Below are 27,184 nucleotides of genomic sequence, written 5' to 3' on the forward strand. Positions count from 1 at the left end.
TATAGAATGAAATTGAATGTCATTCATGTCTCAAATTTTGATAATGTTTGATCTCTAAACATTGAAAATGAATAACTATATGTCTCATCATCAAAGAACGTTAAGAATTTGGTGATGTGACAAATGAAGTTATCACATGTCGACACGTGTGTGTCCACGTCAACAGATGACACATGTGACAACTTCGTTTTCCATATCAACACATCCTTATCGATTTTTGGTAATGAGGATTATATCCATTTATTTTTAAAGTTTAAGAATTAAGTTGATTCAAAGTTTGAGATATAGAAACAAAATTGAATATGACATAAAAGTTAAGAAACTAAACATTTTTAAAATGCCAAAATTTTGTATTTTGTATGGTTATAAATATTTTAAAATAAATTAAAAGTTTTTTTAAACCAAAAAAAAGAGCTTAAAAATATACATCAATTATTATTTAAGGCTTATTCTTTTCTCAATGTGTTTTGCTTTAGTTATTTTTATAATAATACTTTTAATTGAATAGGAAAAGTTATAATGACTAATCATTATTAAAAAGAGGACCAATATTACTAATAACACAATTTTAAATAACTTATTCTATAAGTAATAACACAATTTTAAAGATTTGTTGATATGTCAAATGATGTTGTTATGTCTGTCATGTGTCAACTTGAGACACACATGTATAAACATGTGGACATATACGTGGCGACTTCGTTAACTATTTTAATAAATTCTTAACACATCGTTAACTACATCAATAAATTCTTAACATCGTTTAGTACAAGGACTATATATATTTATTTTAAAGTTTGGGAACCAAAAACTATTAATGTTTGAAAACGGACACAAAATTCAATTTCACGTTATACTTTAGGGACTAAAAACACACTTAATCTTTAATTTAATAATTAAAAATATACATGTTTTAGAAAAATATATAGCATCATAATTTTATAATGCTAAACATTAAAAATAAACTTCTTAACATTTAAAATGCATATACAAATAAAGAAAAACATGTGTTTCATATTTAAATTAAAATTTCAACATATACATATAGTGACAAGTTTATATACAGAGTACAAAATGTGACTAATATTTTTAGTTGATCTTATTTTTTAAGAAAAAGGTTACAATTATAACATGATTTCTTCTTTTACTGGTTTGACTGATTTTTTAATTGATGTTGACAATTTAATATTAGTTCCACTAGTTTGATACCAGTTTTATATTTTACCAATTTTTCATCTAATCCAAATTGGCCACTCTGGTCCTGACAACCGTGGAAGTAAATTGACATAAAATGTGAATTTTTATATGATTATAAATCTTCTATAACTTATAGATGGTTTAGCCCAAATAATCTGGTTTTATATCTTACATCCTAAGGTCCATTCAACAGATTCAAGTATTTGGAATCAGCATAGAAAATAATAATATTGCAGAACCATAAGAGGCCATGAAACTGAATGTATGTTTGCTGTACTTACACAAAAAGCATGATTAATGGGATGTATGCATACCCTTCAATATACTAACTTCTTTTTAAGCCTTTGATCTCTACTTATAAACCCTTGCTCAAGCACACTCATAAAGCTCAAGCATGGTTTTTGAAGAAGGATAAAGTTTCAAATGCCGGCAAGTGTTTTAGAGCAAGAATGTACAGAACTGACTATATTAAGTATAAGAATGTCTAGAAAGATCTAAACAAGGACAACATAGATTTTGTGAAAGAACAAAAATGGTTGAATGTGGTAACTTGGGAAGCTATTTCATGCTTCTTTCCAAGGTTGACAAACGTGACAGCTCTTGATTGTTGGATGTTGGGTGATGCTCAGCTTCTTCTGCTTCATGCTCATCATGGTCCACTCTTACAATCAAGTTTGCTGTTGGTGAAACTGGAGACAGCTCAATGTCAGAATGGTCATCATCATAGGCTGACATGGTTCGAGTTGAGTGACCAGTGGTTTTGTAACGGTGAAGTTTGGGGCCAGAAGAGTGTACTGTTGAATCAGTGGTGCTTCCATCCATGGCTCGCACCTTGGAGTTTCCAAGTTTCACTCCCTGCTTCTTTTTCACTGCCATGTGCCATTTCTTCAATGCCTTTGATGTTTGTTCATCAAATATTGATTTTTTCATTCTTGAGCCCATCTGTTTGTGTTTACCATCATCATACTCCATAACGTTTGTGACCACAGAAAATAATAGCTCTGATCAAATACAAAAAAACCAGGAAACAAAACAAGGTGTTACCTGAGTAACAAGAGCATATAATGGAAGGGTGATATAGCTGCAGAGGCATAGTGCTGCAAGCCTTCAAACAACAAGAGAATAATTCATCAGATTAGTAGGGTAATATCATGGTTTATTATGGAAGGGAAGTGTAAATTCAAGACTTACCCTAATGCTACTTTCACTATTGCAAGCTTGTAGTCAGCGTGGAAACAATTTTTCAGCCCAAAAGAATACTGCAAAACAAAAAATCATTCATATATTATTCATCCATTTACCAAGATCTACTGGCTACAAAGGGATATATTGTTTAAGATCAGCAAGGTGTGAAGGATCAGTACCCATATCCACAAGAAATATGTTATTTGGAAAGCATTCTGCAAGATAAAAATAAATAAAAACTAGTTAGATACAAACATCAACGAGTCCAAAATTCAAAGCTCCAAAAATATTTTTCTCACTAGTACTAGGTTCAACGAGGATATTTTAATCTATCTGTTCAATAGCAAACCCTCAACACATCTTAAATAAATTTCAATAAACAACTGGAAGGTAAAATTTTAATTGCTTTTATGTCATTAGCTATGAACATTTGCCCTCTGGTAAAGCTGCATTTTGAACTCTAAACTTGAACGATTATACGTTTGCTCTGTGTTCCATCTGCTAAACGTTTAGTCAGGGTTCTGCTAGGAGGAAAGTAATTGAATACCTGAAACAAAGCAAAATGGATAAGATGAAGAACTAACTGAGGCCGACCAAACCAAAAATATCTGTCTGAGCCTTGAACAAGAGGAATCCCTTGGACAACTGCATGTCTCTCTGTTATTTCAATAGCCATCTTTGCCAGTGTGACTTGCAGTTTTGTTCCCACAGCCAAAATTATCTGAAATCAATCAAATGGATTGTAATTGTAAATCTTAATCAGTCTGAATGAAAATTATATTATTAGAAACAGAATACTTACCACAACAGGAATTAAGGATGCCCAGAACATAGCATGCCATCCTGCAAATTTTTACAAGGTTAACCAACTGTTATCCTTCAACTGAATAATTGTGAATTCCATAAAACTCCACTAAGAAAATTGTTGCTCACCATTAACATTTAGTAGCAGGAATACAACAAATGAAGCCCAGAGGATGGGACTGTCAACAGCATAGTGAGCAAGTATGTCAGACAAGTTACCATAGGAAAAATCATATATACAAACTTAGGGATGGCAACGGGGCGGGACGGGGACGGGTTTCACTATCCCATACCCATCCCCGCATAAAAAATTCATCTCCATCCCCATACCCAAACCCAACGGGTATCAAACTTTTTTCCCATCCCCATCCCCACCGGGTAACGGGTATAATCTCGTACCCATACCCGTACCCATGTTCTAACTACTTCAATATTAATTTTTATAAAAGAAAAAAAATTACGGTAAAGAAAACATAATATTATGAAATATTTAATATTAGGAGGATTTTCTTCGATGCCAAATACATTAAAATAAATTATAATTGTTTATATTTTATATTAGAATACCAAATAAAATTTCATGTGAACCAAAACATTTATTAAATTTGCAAACTACAACATTAATGAACTTAGTTGATAAAATTAAAAAATATTTCAAAAAAGTATAAAAGGAAAACAAATATTCAAATTAAAATATATTTTAAATGTTTGTTTACTTCAATTTTTTAAATTCTAATGAATCTCTTTTTTATACACTAATAAAAGTTATAATATATCACTTGATCAAAATGACACAAAGAACAAATATTCAAATTAAAATATATTTTAAATATTTGTTTACTTCAATTTTTTAAATTATAATGAATCTTTTTTTTATACACTAATAAAAAGTTATAACACATCACTTGATCAAAATAACACAAAAAACAAATAATAAACATAATAATAAAATTTTGACATAGATTTTGTATCTTTTGAACTTCAATATATGTTGCATAGTGACAAAAAAATATTCATAGAAATTACATTAAATTTTTATATTGTAGTAAATAAAAGTTATTTATACAATTAAAGTAAAAAAAATTACAGTATGATTAATAGTGAGTTATAAAATAACAAATAATTAGATAGAATATATCGAAATATTTTATTCTACATGATGAAAATAAACAATAAATAAAAATATTAAAAAACTAACAAATGTGTGTTTTAGAAATAATTTGAGAGACTATCGAAAGAAATCGCACAAAGGAAATCAAATGTATAATTAAGGTATGATAAAATGAAAAAAACCTTAGAGAACTAATTATTAAATTATGTTTGAAGTGGTTAAAAATAAATAGAAATATCATTAGTGACCAAAAAATTTATCATTAAATTACAAATAAATTAGTAATTAAATTGGTCACTAAATCAAGTACCGATTCGATCATTGAATCAGTCACTAATTTAGACAATAAATCAACTACTACCATCAATGACGAAAAATAGTGACTGATATGGGTTACTGACTAAATCAGTCACCATTTCATTTTTTCTTGTAGTAAATTATCATATATTATTCCTAAATATCATTATATATATATATATATATATATATATAATTTTAACTACTTCAAACAGAATTTAAAGTGAAACAATTACATTATGATATATTATTCTACATGATGAAAATAAAAACAATAAATAAAAATATTAAAAAACTAACAAATGTGTGTTTTAGAAATAATTTGAGAGACTATCGAAAAAAATCACACAAAGGAAATCAAATGTATAACTAAGGTATGATAAGACGAAAAATATCTCAGAGAACTAAGAAAACTTTTCAAATATCAACATATATACTTAATGGTTGAAAAATAACGAAAATTACTTTAATGAAACAAAAGAGTTCTTCAAATTAAACAAAAATTAATAATAATAATAATAATAAGTAAAGAATTTTTTTTTTATATTACCTTAAATTGAGAGTATAAACATTCTCATGTGAAAGGAAAATTTATAATAAATAAAAATATTAAAAAATAATATAAATATTTAAATGTAAGGCATAATTTTTTTTATTAACATACATTATTTTAACATAATTACATAAAGGTTATGATAAGATAAAAAATATATTGGAGATGAGAATGAGTTTAATGACAAATGAAATAATTAAAAGAAATAAAAAATAGAATATATATATATATATATATATATATATATATATGGGTTACTTGATTAATTGTGAATATTTTAATAATTTAAACGAGAATGAAGATATGGCGGGGACGGGTATTATGGCGGGTATATGTACATCCCCATACCCATCCCCATACCCAACTGAAAAAGTCGGGGATTCCCCATACCCATACCCATACCCAGTCAATGCGGGGATTCCCCGTCAAAACGGGGACGGGTTCGGACAATACCCACGGGGACGGGTTTATTTGCCATCTCTATATACAATATAATGCTACTAATGCAATGTTTAGAAGAGTTACCTGACACCAACAACAACCTTGAAGTCATCCTCCAAGGATCTTTTGATATACTTTTGGAAATTAAATTTACTTCCAGGAGCCAGGTGTACCTACACACAATGCACTGTCAAAAGAGGAAGGCAAATTCAGCTTTAAAAGAACATGTTGTATTGTGGAGTAGGTCTCACAGTGATAAATCCATTGCGCAAAGCCAAGTAGTCAGCCTTGCCCACAGACCGATAAAATTGCCTAAAAAAGCATCCCTGAAATTGGCAACATAGAAGACATATTACAAAACTTTAAAGAGAATCATAAATTTAATTCAAGTTATAAACAAGCAGGCTTTTCATAACTGATGATGTAAAAAAATTGAAGTAGTGAATTCATAAGTTGTTCTACTTCACTTTCTGATTCTTCAGAGCTATACCTAAACCAATGCTATTAAAGTCCACCGTTCATTTCTTTTCACAAATTTACAAGTCCAACAAAGGTTACGGTACTTGCACCCCTAACTAGTTGATTAAGTCAAGCCCTCAACCAAACAAATTGTGAAAACATAGAAGATTGGTAAAATGAATCTTACTATATAGAAGAAGATTGAATATCTTGTCCAAAAAGAAGCATGAGCTCTCACAAATGATGTTTCATGTGTAAGGCGGAATCTTGAGGGATCTGCGGGCATAGTAAATTTTCAATATTGGCATGAGATTGCATGTAGCAGCATTTCAAAGTAAAATGGTACACTACACTTGTCAGTAAAATAAGGAATTCTACACTAGAAGAAGAAACACAGTTAAATACATCATTGGACATCATACCATTGGCAAACTCATATCCATGAGATGAAGTCTCCTCCTCCCATGCCTTCCAACCTCGAATCTGCACAAAAAAAAAAGAAATTTCAGTCACCAACTCCGCATCATCAATGAACACAAGAAGGACATGACCCTGCTTAAGAAGTTTTTTTGACAGAAAAACTCACAAATCTAATCATAGTGAGACTTTGGGTGCAAATACCGGGTCTAAATTCTCAATATTTGACCATCTTATAAGTGACCCATCTCAAGACTTAAACTGTCATATTTCGGATTAAACACCCAAGCCAAGATTTCATTTTCATTTTTATCTTAAAGTTGACGTACCTTACTTTGGTCTTGGCTTATCATCATCATTATTATTATTATATATGTATGTATGAATGTATATGTATTCTGCAGCAGCTTTCAACCTACCTACAACTGCCTCTAGTATAGATGCACTAACACCCATGAAGGAATAATCTGATCAGAACAAAAATTCAAGCCATTATTATTATATCTTCAATTTAAAGTTTAAATTAAATCTACTTAATTTTTTTTTTCCTTTTTCTTAGAAGAAAATTAAAAAATTTGCAAACCAGTAAATACAAGAAATTTCAACTATTAAATCTTCAAGGTATCATGGTTCCAAAGCAAGGAGGAAGCCAAAGGATTATTATTACTAAATTGGTATCCTTAAAATGCACAGATATGGAAAAATATCTGAAGTATTCGATCAATAAAGCTATAGAAAGAAGAAAGAACAGAGAAAGAAAAAAAATACATCCAAACCTTTAGTCTCCCAAGAAGCATTGTTACAGCACTGTAAAACACATGAAGGACTGCTAAGAAGAATATGAGGATGTGTAACTGGTGCAATCCATTGACAGATATAAGTGGTTGTTGTCCCTGCAACCAACAACAATTAGATAGGAAACTACTGATACGAATAAACAATAAATATAAAATAAGGTCAGACATGGATGCACAAAAGTAGCTTTTTATATTGTGCTGACTGCTGATGGAAGTGAACAAGTGGGAAACCTAACAGAGAATGGGAGTGTAGCTGATGAGTTTTCTTCTATGTTTCTATTAATTTCATTGAGTGAGAGAAGCAATTGTTTTCAATTGATCACTCTACAACTAAAGATGGCATTTTGAATGAGACGGCATACGCTGATCAAACAACATCCATGACATGGCATGACTACATAAATATTATTTGTTTCTACAAACATAATTCTGCAAAGTATCATGAAAAACAGTGTTAAATATATTATCGTGTTGAAATACTTTTATGTTAACTAAGATAAAATCTCCAAGCCCTTTTCAGAAAAGAACACAGACTAAGGTTTCATTCAATTAAATAAAATCTTAGCGAGGAAACCCAGTTACCTCCTTCTTGCATTGGTAAGGGGCAGCATGATCTGACAAATATCTGCGATCATAAGAAAGAAGCCTCCTATGGTGTTCCTCTTCACTACTTGATTCTTCTTCGGTACCAGCAAGCGGACATGGCAACAATTTGTCTGCAATATCAGTAGGAATGCATATTCTAACAATGTAACTCTGCCCGAAAGTAAGAAGCAGTGAAAGGAAACCAAGAATCATCAACTCTGCAAAATCAAAACCAACAATATAAAAACAGGGAAAGAAGTAGTAGCAATTATTATTATAATAATAACAACCATTCACATAAATTACAATAAAATAAATTAAGTCAAGAAGAAGAGTCAAACTGCTTTGGCTCCACGATGTAAGCATTAGTTCATGACAACTAATCGCTCTGTTGAAAATTCTTACCAGCTTTGACCTTTTCCAAAGCCTCAAGCAAAGCCTTCTTGTGCTTTTCATGTAGCCACTGGGAAAAAAAAATCATCAGGTTAGCAAAGAGGAAAATCCCAACAAGCACCGATTATGACAACAACCCTTCAACTTCTAAGATTTCAAGCATTAAAACATAATTTCAGAAACAAAAAAACGAAAGAAGGATTTTCCTCGGAAGCAAATAATGAAACTGCAAAGGCAGAACAGACAATGTACAAGAAAAATCACAGAACCCCGCAAATTCAGGGATCAAACGCAAATACCAAAGCCTCAGGAAAAGGGACAAAAAAAAAGCTATAGAAAAAAAAAATAACAACTCCATTGAGACCCAATTAAAGTAAATAAAACTGAAGCAGAGTATGGAAGGGGCCGTTAACTTGATTGTCAAACGCATGCACAAGAAAACAGTGATAATAATTAAATTTACAAGGCCGAAAAGAAGAGAAGAGAAGAAACTTTGAAAATGGTGACACACCGTTCCCACTTTGTGAAGGCTTTTCTCCAGAGTTAATGATATCAAGATGAAAACAGTGCAGACACAAGCAACGGCCCACGTTGGTGTCTGATCAAGGTCTTTGGAACCGATACTGCTCTCACTTGAAGCCACAGCCACATAACCGCACCACAGCCATGAAACCAGACAAAGAGACAGTATTTTGTACTTTGAGACAGACATTAGCACTATGCACAAACAAACCACCCAAAATCCTCAAAAGAACAAGCAACCACTACGGCATGAGAGAGAAAAAGGAAAAATGGGTTCCCAGAAACAGATTGCAAAACCACAAGCACTGTTGTTGTTTGGGTACTTCTGAAGTAGACAAAGATAATAACTTTACGACTTTTCCTGATCTGGGCTGGTTTTGAAAATGAAAAACCAGTTTTCAGACTTCAGAAGGCGTGCATTTATTGAAGAGGCGATGTTGAGAGAAGTGAGAGAAAAAAAAAAAGTTGTGGCTTCTGGTGGTGCTGCAGGAGCAGGCACACCTATCGGTATTTGAATTGATTTTGAATGCAGTTTCAGAGGTAGGAGAAGGATTTTTTTTATAGTTTTATTTGTGAAAAAAAAAATTTATTTCTCTGTTCTGTCTGATTTAGATTGATAATCAAAATTAAATAATTTAATGTAAGAAAATGAACTCGCATTTAGCGTAAGAATGTTCTGCAAAAATGGAAACCATAACAGTTGTCACGTCAGTGACAATCTTAATTATACTGAATTTTTCTTTTTCTTTTTCTTTTCCTTTTTCCTACCACTTTCTTTTTACTGTTTGTCAACATGATTTGCGGAGAATATAAATTAAATAAATGTTGAGTCTTTATTAAAATCATAAATAAATTTTATGTACAAATAGTTAGACACTTTGTGTTTTATTATATACTAAATTTAAGTTTAAATAGTTTAAAGACGGTTAAAGATCTTTGATAAAATTAATTCCTAGTTATATTTTCTTATCTCGATACGAGACATCCTTTTTTAGGACAATATTTTGTGTTTTAAATATATTTATTAACGAAAGAATATAAATTTTGAATCCGCGTATGAAAATAAATAATAATAAATGACATGAGTTATTTTATAAAAAAAATATAAAAAGACACTTACAAACTATATTGAATTGTTTATTTTATTAATATATATCATACTTATGGATCCTAATCTCAATTGTAAGCTAAACTGATAATTTCGTGCCTTCTAAACTATATTTATATTGAGAATTAATTTGTTAAATCAGAAATGATGCTGAGTACGTTTGCTACCCCCACAAACACGGTTTCACTGTTGACATATAAACTTAAATTTTAGTTTATTTCAAAACATTTAAACAGAAAATTATTATATTTTACTTAAACAGAAGTTAATCAATTAAGCTATTTTTGGTTAAAATTACAAAAAAAAATAGTAAATGCCCGTTTATATTCTCTGCTCACCACATGAAAATGATTTCATGGAAATCACAAGTTTTTTTTAAAAAGTAGCAATGTTATTTTCAAAATGATAAATAAAAACAAACCAAAATTAGCATGAATCAAATACTCCAAAGTTTTTCCTTTATCAAACTTCTCTATTGTTTCCGTTCCAACACCTAGAAGACTATTTTTTGGTAAGAATTTCTATTCTTGTATTCAATTATATATTGTCGTGTATAAAAAGTTGAGGAATGTTATAGTCTATTTTGTAACACATATTTTCTATAGATTTAAATTTACTAAAAACATAAAAATAGAAAAGATTATCATTAAACGATAAGTGAAATCTTAAAATCCTTTAGCTTTCAATAACAAAACCATGTTAATGATACCTCTAAAATAAATATGTTATTTTATAATAACCATCAATACTACATATATAATTAAAAATAAATAAAAATTGTGAGGGTGTGTTTCCTTTTTTAGGGGTGGTGCTTAAGATTTGTTAACATTGAATAAGATAAAAGTATGGGTGTTGTTTTACATTGACAAATACGTATGCAAATGAATAAAAGAATAAAGAAAATTTGTAGAATATTTTGTAGCAATAATTTTGGTGGTGGTTGGGTAAACAATAAACATTTAATATATATTTAATAAATCATTGACTGTATTTGTTGGTGTTGCGTAGCAGGTAGTTTAATCCGCGTTTCATACTTGCTGTGTCTGATTCGCCGTGTATCACAAACTATATATTAATATCACTTTCCAAACTTGGTCTTTTGTTTTATGTTTAAAAAAGAACATCTATTAAGTAATCTCAGTAGTAAAGATTGACCATTTTTTAACCCTAATTTTCGGTTACCTTGCCTTTCAATTCAATTTCCGCAACTCCACTCGCCTCTGATTGCTACCATCACAATCAAAACTTCAAATGAGTGAACTCGCTTTGGTGAATATCTTCAACTACTTCCATTCGTCTCATAGGGTATATGCAATTAGTCATATATCATTTAATGGAAAACTTAATTACGATTAAATTCATTTAAACGTTCTACCCACGCCTTCAATTGTTACTCCAACCGAGAATTAATTAGTAATTAGTCACATAGACAACATCAAAGATAAAATCTGTTTGCAGTGAATATTCCAAAGAGGTCCAACTCTTACTCAAGAAAGCAAACAGAATACTTTTACAAGAAAATCTTCCATTACAAATTAATTTTAAAAACTATAAATAATTAATCATTATATTCACCGATTTATATATCAATTTACAAAATAAAAAATTTATTAATTACAAAATAGTCATTACTATAAATAAAAAATTATAATTAATTATTAAATTGATTACTACTTAATAAGAGACCAATTTAGAAATTTAGATAGCTAATTTTTAGTGACCGATTTCTTTTTCCTTTGATAACTAAAACCATGGTAGTTAATTTTAAAACCAATTTAGTGACCGGTTATAATTTTTTTATTCATAATAGTGACTATTTTAGTGATTAATAATTTTTTGTTTTATAAATTGGTCTCTATATTGGTTATTATAGTTACTAATAATTATTGGTCACTATTTATAAGTTTTCTTGTAGTGTTTCGCATATATAGATTGTTTACAAATATTTAATTCCAACACATTTTACAATTTCAAGATTATTGACAACATGAATAGAGTGTTTTTTATACGTGTTACATAATATTTTTAAATGATATGTTGTTCGTCTAATAGTCTCGTAGCATTTATATTTAAGATAAAAAATAATTTAAATATTTTTTCGTCCTTCAACCGTTTGATGCAATTTTTAACAATAAAATTGTGACCGAGTTTCGGACTCCAAATGTACAATACTTTATACGTGGTAAGGTCTTGATATTTAAATTATTTTAAAAAAGTTTAGACTAGACAATATGGAACTTGGTCCCCTTTAGAATACTCAAATTACAAAAATCTCCAACATAATGCAGAGGACTAAGAAAGAAAAAAGAAGATCATAGATCTCTCATACAAGATGTAATGTCATTAGTGTTGGTGTAGAAAATTATATGAACAAAAAATGCTTAATGTATGTCATATATCAGCAAGTATTATAGAGATTCTATCAATAAAAAATATGAAAATCATTAAAAACTTGGACACTCAATAGTAAGAGATAAAATTGATTAAATCAAAGTTAGTGTTAGTCGGAACAAATAACTTGTTTTTAAAAATATATATTTTTTAAAATATTTATTTATTAAAAAGTAAAATCAGAAATAAAATTATAAACACCAAATATATTCTTTTATATATATATAGATAGAGATTAAAGCTACAAATATTTATGTGTATCTCTTTCATTTGTGCCACTTCACCCTTCCTCTTTTGTCTCTCACCTCCCCAACCGAACAACACCATTTCCATTCTCCCACTCCATCTCACTCCACACTTCTCCCGCTTCCTTTTCCTTCTCTTCATCATCTTTCTAGTGCATTTTAACTCTTCTTTTTCTTTTTTATCTTTGTTTTAAATAATTATTAACAGTAAAAGATATCAATTTAGTTTTTTATCATAAACTTAATAGACAATGAAACTTAAATCTTATTTTTTAAGTTAGATATTAATTTTTGTAAATATATTTTGAGTTATAATTTGATTTTTTGTGTTGCTAGATCCTGGTGAGCGAAGAGTACAGAAGGTGTTGAGAGAATTTTCATGATAAAATTATGTATTTTGATAAATGATATATGGTGGCTTATTTTAAAAGTCGTCCTGAACTATAATTAAAAAACATAAATTTAAAAGACCATTTTAACTAAACTTTTTTATTTATAAAATAAAACGTTAAAAATGAAGTGCGGTCAAAAGCAGAGTAAATACTGAGTCTCTCAATACGTGATTTTGAATAGGACAAAGATTCTAACTTAACTTTGTTGTGTATAAAAAACAAAATGATGGTAATATTAAAGTTTAGTGATAGATTGTCCCTAATTTTAATGTTAAAAATGATTCTAAAAACTATAAAATGGTCACTTTTTAACAATAGACGAAATTACGAAACTGTATTTTTCAAAGACAGAATTTGTTATGCTTCACATCAAAACTAAATTGGTCAATTTACCTTCAAAAGTTTCATTTGCCTTTCGACTTTACGTTAAAAGGAGAAAGGACAACCCACTCGGTGATTTTAGTGGTAACATATAATGTGGTTCGCATTTCTCTGTTTTTTCGGTGAATTTGTGAGATTGGTTAGAAAAAAGTTGAATTTGTGGGCCAGCTTGATCATCATACTTATATTTAGATTATAATTTCATTAAAAACTTAAAAAAAAAAATCCATAAACTACACTTATCTAAAAACTAAAAATAAAAATGTTGATAAACTATAATTAACTTATTAAGTTATAAAAATTTTATTATTTTATGTTTTTATGAAAAGGATATTCGAATGTATAAATAATTATGAACTATTTCATATATTTATGAACTAAAGTTTCCTTAAGCTTGATGGATAAAAGTATTTATTCGATGTGCTATTTTGTTGATTATAAAGAAGAAGAAAAATGTCTCTTTTCTTTGTTTGTTCACATAAAAAAAAGAATAAATTTATGCAATGACAGGCATTATATAATGGACGAAACATCTAGACACAGTATATGTAATGGATGACATATAAGAAGGTGATCACGACAGCTTCAGAAACTCTAAATATACCGTATGAGAATGTACAAGCTATCTCTTCAATCTTTTAGTAGTTATTTTTTTATTTATTATATGTTTATTTTGATTTTATAAAATGTAGTATAAACGTTATATTATATATATATATATATATATATATATATATATATATATATATATATATATATATATATATAAAAATTATATGAGAAGTAACATTCTAAAAAACCACGAATTTAAGATTCCAATTTAGTGGAGTAAGTTAAATGATATATTTATACATGCTTAATTACATACATGTTTATCTTAGAGTTATGATCAATGGATTTAAACACATAAGAATATGAAGACAAAATAATGTTGTTTTCAAATACTTAATAATAATTTTAACTTGCACATTTTGATATACACGGCTGAACTTGGACAAAAAATATAGGGATGTCAAATTAAATTTTTTACATATAATTATTTTTTTAGTTAAAAAAATTCATTTTCTCTATTCAATTTTTTTATTTAAAAGAAACACACATAATAGTAGAATCCAACAAAATATGACTATAATTCACTATTATGTCATGATATCAAACCACAAATACCGTTTTAGATAAGTTATCCGTACTCATCAATTTGATTTAGCGGGTATTGACAAATTTGAGGATGGTTTTCCCGAATTGCATTCTAATGAATTTTTAAATTTATTACATGCAACTCGTCATAAATTCATGGTTCCATAAAATTTCCCAAATTTAGTTAACCAAATGCATTTTTTGTCATCTTTATCACAAATACACCGCAACCCCTCACCTCGGGATTCCCTCATCGCAGGTGGGTTGTTGCCAGTGGGAATCGAACCCCAAACCTGACCTTTAACACCCTCCCAACTGGAGAGATGTGACATGCTCTCAGTTGGAGGGGTGTTATAAAAAAGTGAGAATGTATACTAATTTAGGATAAACTTAATCTGGGAGAAACATTCTAAGAAGAATTATAAATCTAGCGTACATAAGTCATAATAAGATACTAACCTTTATCTGTGAGAGATCATGCGAGAATGTATACTTCAATCTCAATTTATGTGTTTCCCAACATTTGTTTCTCAATCATAAATCTTTACATTTCTTTCTCCTCACACACTTTCATAATAACTTACATGGTAAACAAATTTCATAGTCACAAAAAAAAAACCCTATTATCTTTTATAAACCAATGTCTCCATTAATTTTTATTTTATTTTATCTGTATTTTATTTTTATTATAATTTTTCATAATATAAATTTAATATAAATAATATAATAATATATAAATAGAATTTAAAAAAAAAATATAAATATATATAAAAAATAAATTTCAAACATTTTTTGGAGAGCCATACGTTCCTCAATAATCTGACAAATGATTATTTTAATATTCTTTTTTAATGAAATCAATATTAATTATATATTTAAATGAAAAACAGCTCAATAAAATACAAGTATCTTGATGTTAACATATTCCTTAATATCTTCTCATCACTTCCATCAGAAAAACATTACCTCTCACCACCACAATCTCATCAAATAATTCAAACATACTTTAAAAAAAGGAGAGGCTTGTAATACGGAAAACGCCAAAAGGAAAGACACTCAAAATCAGTGTGTTGGGTGTTTTTAGCATTATTACATTCAAATTGTAAAAAGTTTTAATATATATATATATATATATATATATATATATATATATATATTATGTAGCAATTATCTCGTGACAAAAGTAAAATAAATTGAATTATAATTAAATTGTGTTGTTTAAATTGTTATACTCTTAAATAAAAAAAATTAACACTATGATCAACAATTGTAATTTTTTATTTAATGAGAAATGCTCGATCTTGACGATTGATATCAGAATAAATGTTGCGAGTTCGATTCTCGGAAGAACTGTGTTGAATGTGGCATCCTGTGGTGTTTGAACTTTTAAGTACAATATTTAATTGACTTTTTCTTAGTACCCTTTTACTGACACCTACCAAGCAACCCAAAAGTCACAACCAATTTAATACGTTTACTTCTCTAAGTTGCATTTATGTCTCTATTAATATTTTCAATTAATACATTTATACTCAAATATAAATAAATAATTATATTAAACGAATTTAAATATAAAAAATTACAACTTCCTGAATTTTATTTAATGCTACTGTTTTAAATATACTTTTATCTTTTAAATCTAAAACATCGTTCTAAATAAATATAATCTGAAGGTAATTTAGAAAATATTTATCGTTATTGAATAAAAACAATAACACTAAATAAATTTAACTGTTATCCTTAACCATTGCAAAAAGTAATTGATTTTTCTCACAATTAAGTCTAAAGGCAATATTTACGTTTGTTTTTGTTTTAGTGTTCTTTTGATCACTCCTTTTGTCCTTACTATAAACCACTTATAATATAATCACATAAATCAATGGAATAATCAATTTAGTTTATGTTAAATTTTTAAAATATGTACAATTTTTTTTATTATTGCTTTTAAAAATTTTGTTTGTACAATTTATTTAATAAAAATAATATTTTACATAAACTATTAGATATTCTATAAAAGATCATCTATGTCTTCTTAATCATGAGTTTTATTTATTTCTCTACTTCTCTCTCTTTTTTCTCTTTTTTTTTTTCCTTTGTCGATACTCATTTTCACCGTGTCTCATGTTTTCTCCTTTTTTTTTTTCATTCCTTTATATGCTCTCATAACTTCTCTTTATCCAGAACCTTCTCTCACATTATTGAACTTTTTTCTTTTCTTTTCCTTTTTCTTTCACTCTATTGTCAATGAGATAATAAAAATGTTAATACATATTTTAAATTACTAAATGTCATGAAATATTATCTTCTGATAACTGAATACTTGAAAAACACAGATGAATATTTTTTTTTTATGAAACTTAATATTAAAATTTTAATTTTTACCTATATAAAAATAAGTATTACATATATAGTAAAAAAATAAATTTTTCTGTTCAAATAAAATGTTTAAACATTAGTTAATTAGTTTAAACATAATGTTAAAACAATAAAAATTAAATTGAAAACTTATAATTTTAAACATTTCATTTTTTAAAATTTTAAAAATTACGTCCATATACAACCTTACTCCAATTAAATATTTGTGAAAGTAATTTGCAAGTTCAAGATTTCTATAAATATCAACAAGGGTTTAGAAATGTCAATTGGACGAATAAGACACAAGTAGTAGCTATCTCATACTTGTTTCCTGGCTAAATATTCGTTCTTGTGTCCGTTCTTATATTCGTGCATATATCTGTCATGCAAGTATTTACATATTTTTTTTAATATTCATGGGTACAAATATTTAATCTTTTTTTTTAAATATTTAAGAACATATTTTAACCATAAATTCAAATAAAATACAATACATAACATTTATAAAATTCAGTAAAGTTCAAATAACTCATTTAAATATAATTGAATGATAGTTTACAAAGAAACAAAGATTTTTGAAAATAAATTCATAAAAAATAACTCATTCAAAATCAATAGGTTAATATTTCAATCATATTTTTTTAATTTTTTTAATTTAAATTAGAGTATAGTAGGTATAAGAATATCTACGAATACATATATTATGATACCGACCCGTTAACATGTGGGTATAAGAAATATTCGTACTCGTTATCCATAAAAATCCATTTATAATATTCATCTCTTATCCATTACGAGTTTTATCCGCATATACAAATTTTTTTTACTTCCCTATAATCATGTAATGAAACATATTTGTGAAGTTGCATAACTTGAGATGGTAGAAAAAAATGGATGGAAACAATTATTGATCGGTGAAAGTTGTTTGTGTGGAGCCGAAACTAATGATATTGCTTTGCTTTGCTTTCAAAAACCAATTCAGCAGTAAAGAAAGGTCAATAATCAACATCCACACGCCTAAGTTTCATTACGCCATTTACGGTTTTAAGTAACTTGCCTCTTCTGCACATCTGTGAAAAGAATTCAAATATATAAATCTAAACCATTTTAAATTTATTTTAATCAATTAATTTTATATTCAAACATAGTTTCATATTTTACATTCAATCCATTTATATAAATATATTAAAAACAACTAAAATTAATATTCATAGTAAGACATTCTTTGATTCGACATTTTTTCTATTATTTTTTTTTCAGATTTGTAAGTATCTTTTACATTTGAATTTAAATTAAAATATTCTCAAGTCAATTTTAATTAGGTGATCTTAACTCAAATTAGATCAAATGATATAACGGTGGTATAATATCTTAATCATATTCTTTTAGTTTGATTCATAAAAAATTGGACGAGATAAGTATGTTAAATAATTTCAAAATAGTAAGATGTATTTCTCAAATTATACATTTTTAATTGACAATTTGAATGGTTAAATCGAAAATTCACATTTCAAGAATTATTTATCAAAATTTTAGTTGATCCAACATTAACAAAGTAGAAACTTTAATTTTATTGAGGTAGTCCATAAATAAAATTAAGGTCATACCCAATGCCCTACAGTTGAAGGCTAGTGTCAAAGTTTCTGTTGTTCACTATTAAGTGAGTGTCTAGCGCGACTAGGGTACCGCCCAACCCTCTAAACCTCTAGAGCTCACAGCCAAGTGAGCATCTAGCTGTGTTAGAGTACCACTCAACGCCTTGGACCTTCGAAACTCATTAACTTAAGTTTTTTGCTTAGTGCCCAACAATTCTACGGTACCGCTTGATGTTGTATCTGAAAAAAAAAAAACACCTGATTTTACTAAGTTAGGTTATCCAACTTGCCTATTTAGGCAATTCTAGCTCTTCCTTAATTTAAAATACTTTGTTTTCGTTCAAAACAACCCTTAGATAGAGCAAATTAGATAATCTAGCAAAATGAAATCAGTTTCATAGACAACATTTTCAATTTAACTAAGACAACAACTCAATATAACAGACATATCAAAATACCAGAGTTGAATAATGCATATTAATTTGGGTTCATTGGCTTATTTGAGTTATTTTTATTCTTCTCAAGTCTTTAGTAAGTATAATTTAGTTCAAGAATTCTCAAATAGTGTTAATAAACCAATTTGATGACATTATAACTCAAGTCACAACATTCACAGTTCAAAATATCTATATATTCTTCAACACATAAGTTTAAAATCAAATGTTTTAACTAACTATTTTAAAAGGCTAACATACCAAATCAGACATAACAACTTGTTCTTGTAAGACTAAATATACCTTGTAAATACCTTCACGATTAGTTATTCCCACGTGCTCCAACCTTCAAGTTGAGATGTCTCAGGCGTCTCCTCAAAGTTGAATGGAGGTGTAACTATAGGAGACACTCTGGTGCGCAAGTCAGGCACGTACTTCAGATGGTAATAAATGTTGTAATTATGGAACGTAATCAATTTACCTTGTGTATTGTGCTATTTGTACTATGTTTATGGGTTTTTACTTGGATGGATATGGTCCATATACTTAATCACCTTGATTAATTTTGCCTAATACTCTAGTAATATGCTTTAGTCATTACCTTAATTTAATCACAATTTATCATTGTTGTTATGCCCTGACTGACATAATGTCATTCTTACCGAATATTTCTAGGCCAAGAACACGTTGGGCTTAGGTGACTGAGATGTTTTTGGGTACATATAGTACACCACTAATTTCTTCACATCCAAATTGGAATCATAGATTTATCATATCAATCAAGCCATGCTTCATCACATCCAATCAAATTCAATTAGCTCTATTATAATTTACTAGATTTCCTTACTTGGATACATGCTCCTAAACTCAAAAGGTGCTCCACACAGGCTCTACCTCTCATAGGTTTCTCTACCTGCATGTAGAAAACTCTGATCAAGAATCAAAACACACCTTTACAATTACAACCAAATAGAGATTGATCATGAGCCCTTTAACATCACATGCAAACCCTACACTCCCGACACGTAACATATTTATTAACAAGACTTAAAAGAAGAGTAAAATATGAACTTACTCTATCCAAGATTATGATCGGGTAGGATTGTAGACCTTGATGCCAAAAGTCTTATGGTGTATTCAAATCTTCAAATGGATGAATGATAGAATCAAAGACCTAGAGAAAAGACAAAAAAAGTTAAGAAAAAGTTTTATAAAAAAGATAGTTCTTATAAAATGAAACTCGACTAATAAAAAATTCTATTCGTAATTTAACTTTTAAATAATAAAATAATCGAATATCATCTTTTACAAATCACTTCTATTCTTAATTATTTTTTAGGACTTTACATCAACATTATTGAACTAGTCTTAAAGGATTGTTGACACAATTTTGTTTAACTTTAATTAAATATAATAAGTTCGTTTTCTGAAAATAAAATAAAAATATTTTGTATAAATATAATTTATTTTTTGTAAATGGTTTCTTATATTATATATTTGAAAATTCATAGTTATTTAACATATAAATTATCAGAGAGAATGATGATTTATTCCATATCTGTTATGGAGAAAAATTAATTTCCCTTAATACTTGATAGTAGAGACAATAACGAGGTCAGGATAAAAAACTAATTTTAATTTATGTACAATTTATTCTTTATTAAAAAAAATTATGAAACAATTTACCCATCCTACATCAAATTTTGGAAACAAAGTCAATGACTTTTTGCAGAGAAAAGTCATACAACTTTACTTCATTTTTATCTGTTTTTTATTACCTTTTTAGAAAATTGAAGTGATTTATTCAAGACATTAATATAAACTAAAATTACGTAACTTTTCCTTCTAAAAAGTTATTGAATCCACTTCCTCAAATCTCATGGATCTCTTAAAATGTTGCAAAAGAATAGTCTACTTAATAAACCAATTAAAATTAAAAATGTGTAAGTAGGTGATTACATTAAATTGTGTCACGATTGAGTTGTTGGTTAGCTTCGAACCCTTTTTTTTTTTTAAGAATGACAAAAGATGCCAGGTTTGGTGGTCTGTCCTGCAGGTTGGTTCGTTATTTTGAATTTTGAACTACATGATTTGAAAAAGTTTTTGGAATTCGAAATATATTTTTAATGATACATTACACATGGTAGAATCTGTAATAGAATATTTATATTCTAAATTGTACAGTCTAAAATATAATAAAAAATACATACCGGATAACAATCGAAAATATTTGTTTTAAAGGTAAAATAAACTTTTGGTGATGGTCGGATAGTGTAATAAGAAACACCTTTGTCACAGGAATTATTCATATAAATGCTTTGTCGGTTAATCCTCTAAATGCTTTGTCACTTATTTCACTAAATTCTTTATTCAACCAATAATAGTAGTGTAGGAAAAAAATATGGATTGGAAAAAACATTTGGAGAATATGGATCCCATGATTTTGAGGGGCTGTAAAAATTATCATAAGGGTGGGAAAAAAATCCAATTTTTATGATCCAATCTATTTTTTTTTATGATCCAATCAATTTAATATCCATTCTATTAAAAATTCAATCCATTTAAAATCCATTTTATTGGATCTGGATATCAATCTAATCTATATTTTATATATTTTATGGATTGGATACTCATTCTCAAAATCTAGATTTTCAAAATGGATAATCCAAAATATCCAATCCAAATTTTCACTTTATATTTTTTGTTAGATTAGGCTAAAGGTTGAGACGAACTACCCCAAATTTAGTCATATTTTATTGAGTTGGTGTGACCCTGTACAAAATTTTGCCAAATTAGGCCAAATTCTGTCAAGTCGGTCCCGGTCGAGATTTGACCCAGTTGGTCCTGGACAAAATTTGGAAGTATTCGGCCAAATTTGTCAAATTCTTTGGTGTCAGCCCTATGGACATAAATTTAGATCCACATCCATTATTTGGATCCAAAATGGATGTGGATTAGATTTTCGATAGAGCTGCCACCATAGAATTTGACAGATTTTTTATTGAGGCCAACGAGGCCAAATTTCAGTATGGGATGACCTTGGATGACTTTCGAACGAATTTCGGTCGGGGACGACGTGACCAAATTTGGGCTAAGGTCGACTCAACAAAATTTCAGTCGAGGTCGACTTGACTGGATTCGACTAAATTTCGGCCAAAGTCGATTTTGCCTAATACGACCAAATTTTGGCTAGAGCCGACTTGGCCAAATATGGTCACATTTGGGTCAGGTCCTGATCAGTCAAATTTCGGTCAGGGTTGACTCCACTAAATTCGTTGGTCGGGACCGACTTGACTGAATAAGGCCAATTTTCGATCACAGTCGACTAAGTTAAATATAGACAAATTTCGTTCGAAACTTAGTCGATCGAATACGGCTAAATTTGGGTAAGTGCCAACTTGACAAAATTTTGTTCACGACCAACGCGATCGACTCTGTCAAATACGACCAAATTCAGGTCAGAACCAATTTGGTCAAATTTTGGTCGAGGCCAACACAACCGAATTTTGACCGGAGCCGACTCGACTGAATTTCGGTCGTGGCTGACTTAGTTGAATACGGCCAAATTTCGATCGTGACCGACTCATTTGAATACGGCTAAATTTCACCCAAGGCCATCTCAGCCAAATAAGACCAAATTTGGGCCAAGGCCGACTCGGCCAAATCTCAATGAGTGCCAACTCGATTGAATTCGACCAAATTTTGACTGAAGCCAACTAGGCTGAATACAACCAAATTTTGGTCGCGGCTGTCTCGGCCGAATACGGTCAAATTTTGTCTAGGTCAACTCAGGCCAATGTAGTCAAATTTGGGTCGGGGTGAACTCAACTGAATACTTCCAAATTTTTTCTAGGACCAGCTGGGCCAAATTTCGATCGAGACCGACTTGACAGAATTCGGCCAAATTTTGTATAGGGTCACGCAAACTCAATCAAATACGACTAAATTTGGACTAGTTTGTCTCAACCTTTAGCCTAGCCAAACCAAAAATATAAACTTAAAATTTGGATTGGATATTTTGGATTATCCATTTTGAAAATCTAAATTTAGAGAATGGATATCCAATTCATAAAATATATATCAGATTGATATCCATATCCAATAAAATGAATTTTAAATTGATTGATTTTTTAATAAAATAGATATTAAATGGATTAGATCATAGAAAAATAGATTGGATTATAAAAAAATGGATATTTTTTGCCCACCCTCTATTAGAATTTTGGGACACATCTTTTCGCATATTGTATGTCAGAATAGAAAACCAATAAAAAAAATATTATCTGCCAACATCTAAACATTTTTCTAAAATCATCCATGTAATGATAGCAGACATCTGCAAAAACTTTAAATTATTGTTGTTGCATAAGGTTAGCTTTCCTATTTCCGATAAAATAATGTCTTTTCTCTTCTTTCGATCAATAACAAATTTGAAGAAGGATAAACAGCAAAGAAAAACCTTAGCTATACTGCAACCACCAAAGCACCATTATTTTATGAAAGAATCAAATATTTCAGTGCAATAATGTGAGACATTCGACGTGGGACGTGAGACGTGAGACGTGCTACGTGGGACATGGAACGTGCAACATGAGATGTGAGACGTGAGATGTAGGACGTGGGACGTGAGAAGTGGGATATGAGATGTGAAATGTAAGACGTTGGACGTATGACGTGGGACGTGAAACGTGAGACGATGTGAGACGTGAGACATAAAACGTGAGACGTGAGACGTGAGACGAGAGACGAGAGACGTGAGACGTGAGACGTGAGACGTGAGACATAAGACGTGAGACGTGGGACGTGAGATATGACACGTTAGACGTGAGACGTGAGACGTGGGAGATTGGACGTGAGACCTGATACGTGGAACGTAGGATGTGAGACGTGAGACGTGGAACGTGGGACGCGGCGTGAGATGTGTGACGCGAGACGTGTGGCGTGAGACGTGGGACGTGGGACGTGAAACGTGAGATGTGAGACATGTGACATGTGACATGTGACGTGTGACGTGTGACGTGAGACGTGAGACGTGGGACGTGAAACGTGGGACGTGGATCGTGAGACGTGAGACGTGAGACGTGGGACGTGGGACGTGAGACGTGACACATGGAACGTGGGACGTGGAACGTGGGAGACGTGAACGCAACTTGAGAGATGTGAGACGTGAGACGTGCAATGTGCGACGTGCGACGTGCGTCGTGAAACATGCGACGTGAGACGTCCCTAAACACTAAACCTTGACATTTATATTCATAAACTTTAAAACTTACAATTTAATTAAAAAATTTAGAAGTTTAATAAAAGAATTGTTAATGTATCCATAAATTTGTACCAACAAATTTAAATTATACTCTTGTAAAAAAATGTATTAATAAAAAGAGATTAAATACATATAAAATTGAAAGAATAAAAATATGAGGGTAAAAGTAATAATTAATGTTTATTTAACACATAAAAATAAAAATTATGATGATAACAACAATAATTTATATTTATTGAACTCTTAAATGAGCGTAAGGAAGCAGAAGATGATCTGAAAAGTTAAACTAAGGATGAGCAAAAAATCTAATTTTCATGTCGGTCTCGATCAAAATTTGGTTGAATTTGGTCGAATTCTGTCAAGTCGGTCTCGATCAAAATTTGGCCCAGCTGATCCTGGACAAAATTTGGAAGTATTCGGTTGACTTCACCCCAATCCAAATTTGACTGCATTAGTCTGAGTCGACCTAGACAAAATTTGACCGTATTCGGCCGAGACAACCGCGACCAAAATTTGGTTGTATTCAGCCTAGTTGGCTTCAGTCAAAATTTGGTCGAATTCAATTGAGTTGGCCCTAATTGAGATTTGGCCGAGTCGGCCCTGGCCCAAATTTGGTCTTATTTGGCTGAGATGGCCTTGGGTGAAATTTAGCCGTATTCAAATGAGTCGGTCACGATCGAAATTTGGCCGTATTCAACTAAGTCGACCACGACCGAAATTTGGTCGAATTCAGTCAAGTTGGCTCCGGTCAAAATTCGATCATGTTGGCCTCGACCAAAATTTGATCGAGTTGGTTCTGGCCTGAATTTGGTCATATTCGACAGAGTCGATCGTGACCGAAATTTGGTCATATTTAGGTGAGTCGGTCCTAACCTAAATTTGGCCAAATTCAGTCAAGTTGGTTATGACCAAAATTTTGGTCAAGTCGGCACTTGCCCAAATTTAGACGTATTCGGTCGACTAAGTTCCGAACGAAAATTGTCTATATTCAACTTAGTCGGTTGTGATAAAAAATTGGTCATATTCAGTCAAGTCGGTCCCGACCAACGAATTTAGTGGAGTCAACCCTGACCGAAATTTGACTGATCAGGACCTGACCCAAATGTGGCCATATTTGGCCAAGTCGGCTCTGGCCAAAATTTGGTCGTATTAGGCAAAATCGGTACTGGCCGAAATTCAGTCGAATCTAGTCAAGTCGATCTCGACTGAAATTTGGTCGAGTCGACCTTAGCCAAAATTTGGTCACATCGTCCCCGACCGAAATTCATTTGAAAGTCATCCAAGTTCATCCCATGCTGAAATTTGGCCTCGACAAAAAATCTGCCAAATTCTATGGTGTCAGCTCTAAGGGCACAAGTTTTAAAAAATTTAATTTGAATTTATTTTTTGAAAAATAGATTTTGGATTTTGAATTTGATCTAAATATTTAGATCTGGATTTAATCTTGATATAAATATTTGAATTTTGATTTTTTAAAAATCCAATCTACTTTTTTTGAAAAAATGAATTTGGATCAAAAATCTAATCAAATTATTTGGATCAAAAATGGATGTGGATTGGATCATTAGAAATCCAATCCATGATCACCCCTAAACGGCAGTAGGTTGAATTGGTTATTGTTGGTTGGTTGAGTGAATGAATGGGTTGTAGGAAGAAGATGGGAAAGATGAGATGGAGATGGAGGAATAAGGTGGAAGTAAGGAAAAGGATAAGGTGTCGATGGAGGTGGGAGAATGAGAGTGGAGGTGCAAGGTGGAAGAAAGTATGAAGGTGCAATAGTGAAGGAGGAAGGAAGAAGATGAGGAAAAATTTGTCTTTTTACTTTGTTTATGAAGGTAGGAAGAAAGAAAGTATAAAGATACACGTAGAAATATACCTCCCTCTTTTCTTGTGGCGAGTCAATTCGGTCTAGTCCATTTTTAACAAGCCAATGGCAAAACAGACTAAAATAAGTTAGATTGATCTATTTTGTTACCCTACTTTTTTCTAGAGATTTATTATACACTATAAAGAGTTAGATATTATATATTATTATTTACCATTTATATTTAACAATTTTTAACATCTCCAATACTACTAATAACGGATAATAATTTCATAATTCAGCCTTAACCAAACTCCAAAAATTCATCAACCATAGCAATACAACACAAAAATGAAAATCTTCATAGCAGGTAATGAAATAATTTGTCATAATTATTTTGGGTAAAAGGGACGAGCGTCCACTTTGCGGCTCACTGGATGTCCCCTGCTCTAACTGGTCTTCAAGTTTTACGCCTTGCCGACCATCCACATCGCTCGAAGGGTACTTGCAAAAGGTACTCAAGTGCTAAAGTTAGTAAGTAATTAATCGGAAGGATATTAAGTGTTGTAATGCATGTGTGTGTACAATCATACCTTAGACTTTTGTTTATAGTAGTTGTTATGGGCTTTTACCTTTTTGTTGGTCTAATCACGACATACCTTAATCAATATTAGTAGGCTGATTCGTGGTGATCATTGACTAAGTGTTAATGTGACCTTCATTCTGTAATCGACCGATCAAGGCATTCAGTCAAGATGATCGACCCATAGGGCGATCGACTAAGGATGATTGACCCGAGGATGATCGACCTAACAGTGATAGACTAAGGATGATTGGCTCAAAGGGTGATCGATTAATGATGATTGGCCTAAAGATGATCGATCCAAAGGGTGATCGGTCAAGAATGATTGACTCAAAAGGTAATCAACCCGAAGGTAATCCATAAAAAATATCAACCCAAAGATAATTGTCCAAAAATATCAATCCAAAGGATAATCATCTCAAAGAGTCATCGGCCCTTATGTACGGTACAATAACATCAATTATAAATTATTTACCGATAAGTGGTTTTCATAAAAACGTACTTTTTGATAAGAAAAATAATTTTCAATTCTAGACATTTTTTGCAGCTATTTGAAATACCTATTTGGAAGAGGAGATTAAATTTTCTCATACAAAAAGTGTTTGAAATATTTAATTGTACGATAAGTAAATTAAATTTTAATTGTACAATTTTTCAGTTAAACATTTCAGTAGGATTTTAACTATTTATGTAAACATCAGTTAATTTCAATTAATTAAAAATGATACAAATATG

General features: G+C 30.2%; 1 protein-coding gene across 1 annotated transcript; it reads right to left on the minus strand.

Annotated features, from left to right (window-relative positions):
• Positions 1–1,399: 1,399 nt before the first annotated feature.
• LOC114179239 (MLO-like protein 8) lies at positions 1,400–9,343 on the minus strand. Its single transcript, XM_028065504.2, has 15 exons — positions 8,751–9,343; positions 8,252–8,309; positions 7,844–8,064; positions 7,241–7,357; positions 6,470–6,530; positions 6,235–6,323; positions 5,840–5,914; positions 5,673–5,761; positions 3,316–3,365; positions 3,185–3,225; positions 2,930–3,103; positions 2,562–2,597; positions 2,389–2,456; positions 2,242–2,302; positions 1,400–2,139 (listed from the first exon to the last, which is right to left on the minus strand). The coding sequence occupies exons 1-15, from the start codon at positions 8,949–8,951 to the stop codon at positions 1,756–1,758; spliced, it is 1,725 nt and encodes a 574-aa protein (XP_027921305.1). The 5' UTR covers positions 8,952–9,343; the 3' UTR covers positions 1,400–1,755.
• Between the last annotated feature and the right edge of the window lie 17,841 nt (positions 9,344–27,184).

The sequence above is a fragment of the Vigna unguiculata genome, chromosome 3 (assembly GCF_037176805.1).
Source record: "Vigna unguiculata cultivar grain cowpea cultivar isolate G323 ecotype 2 chromosome 3, ASM3717680v1, whole genome shotgun sequence".
Lineage (NCBI taxonomy): Eukaryota > Viridiplantae > Streptophyta > Magnoliopsida > Fabales > Fabaceae > Vigna > Vigna unguiculata.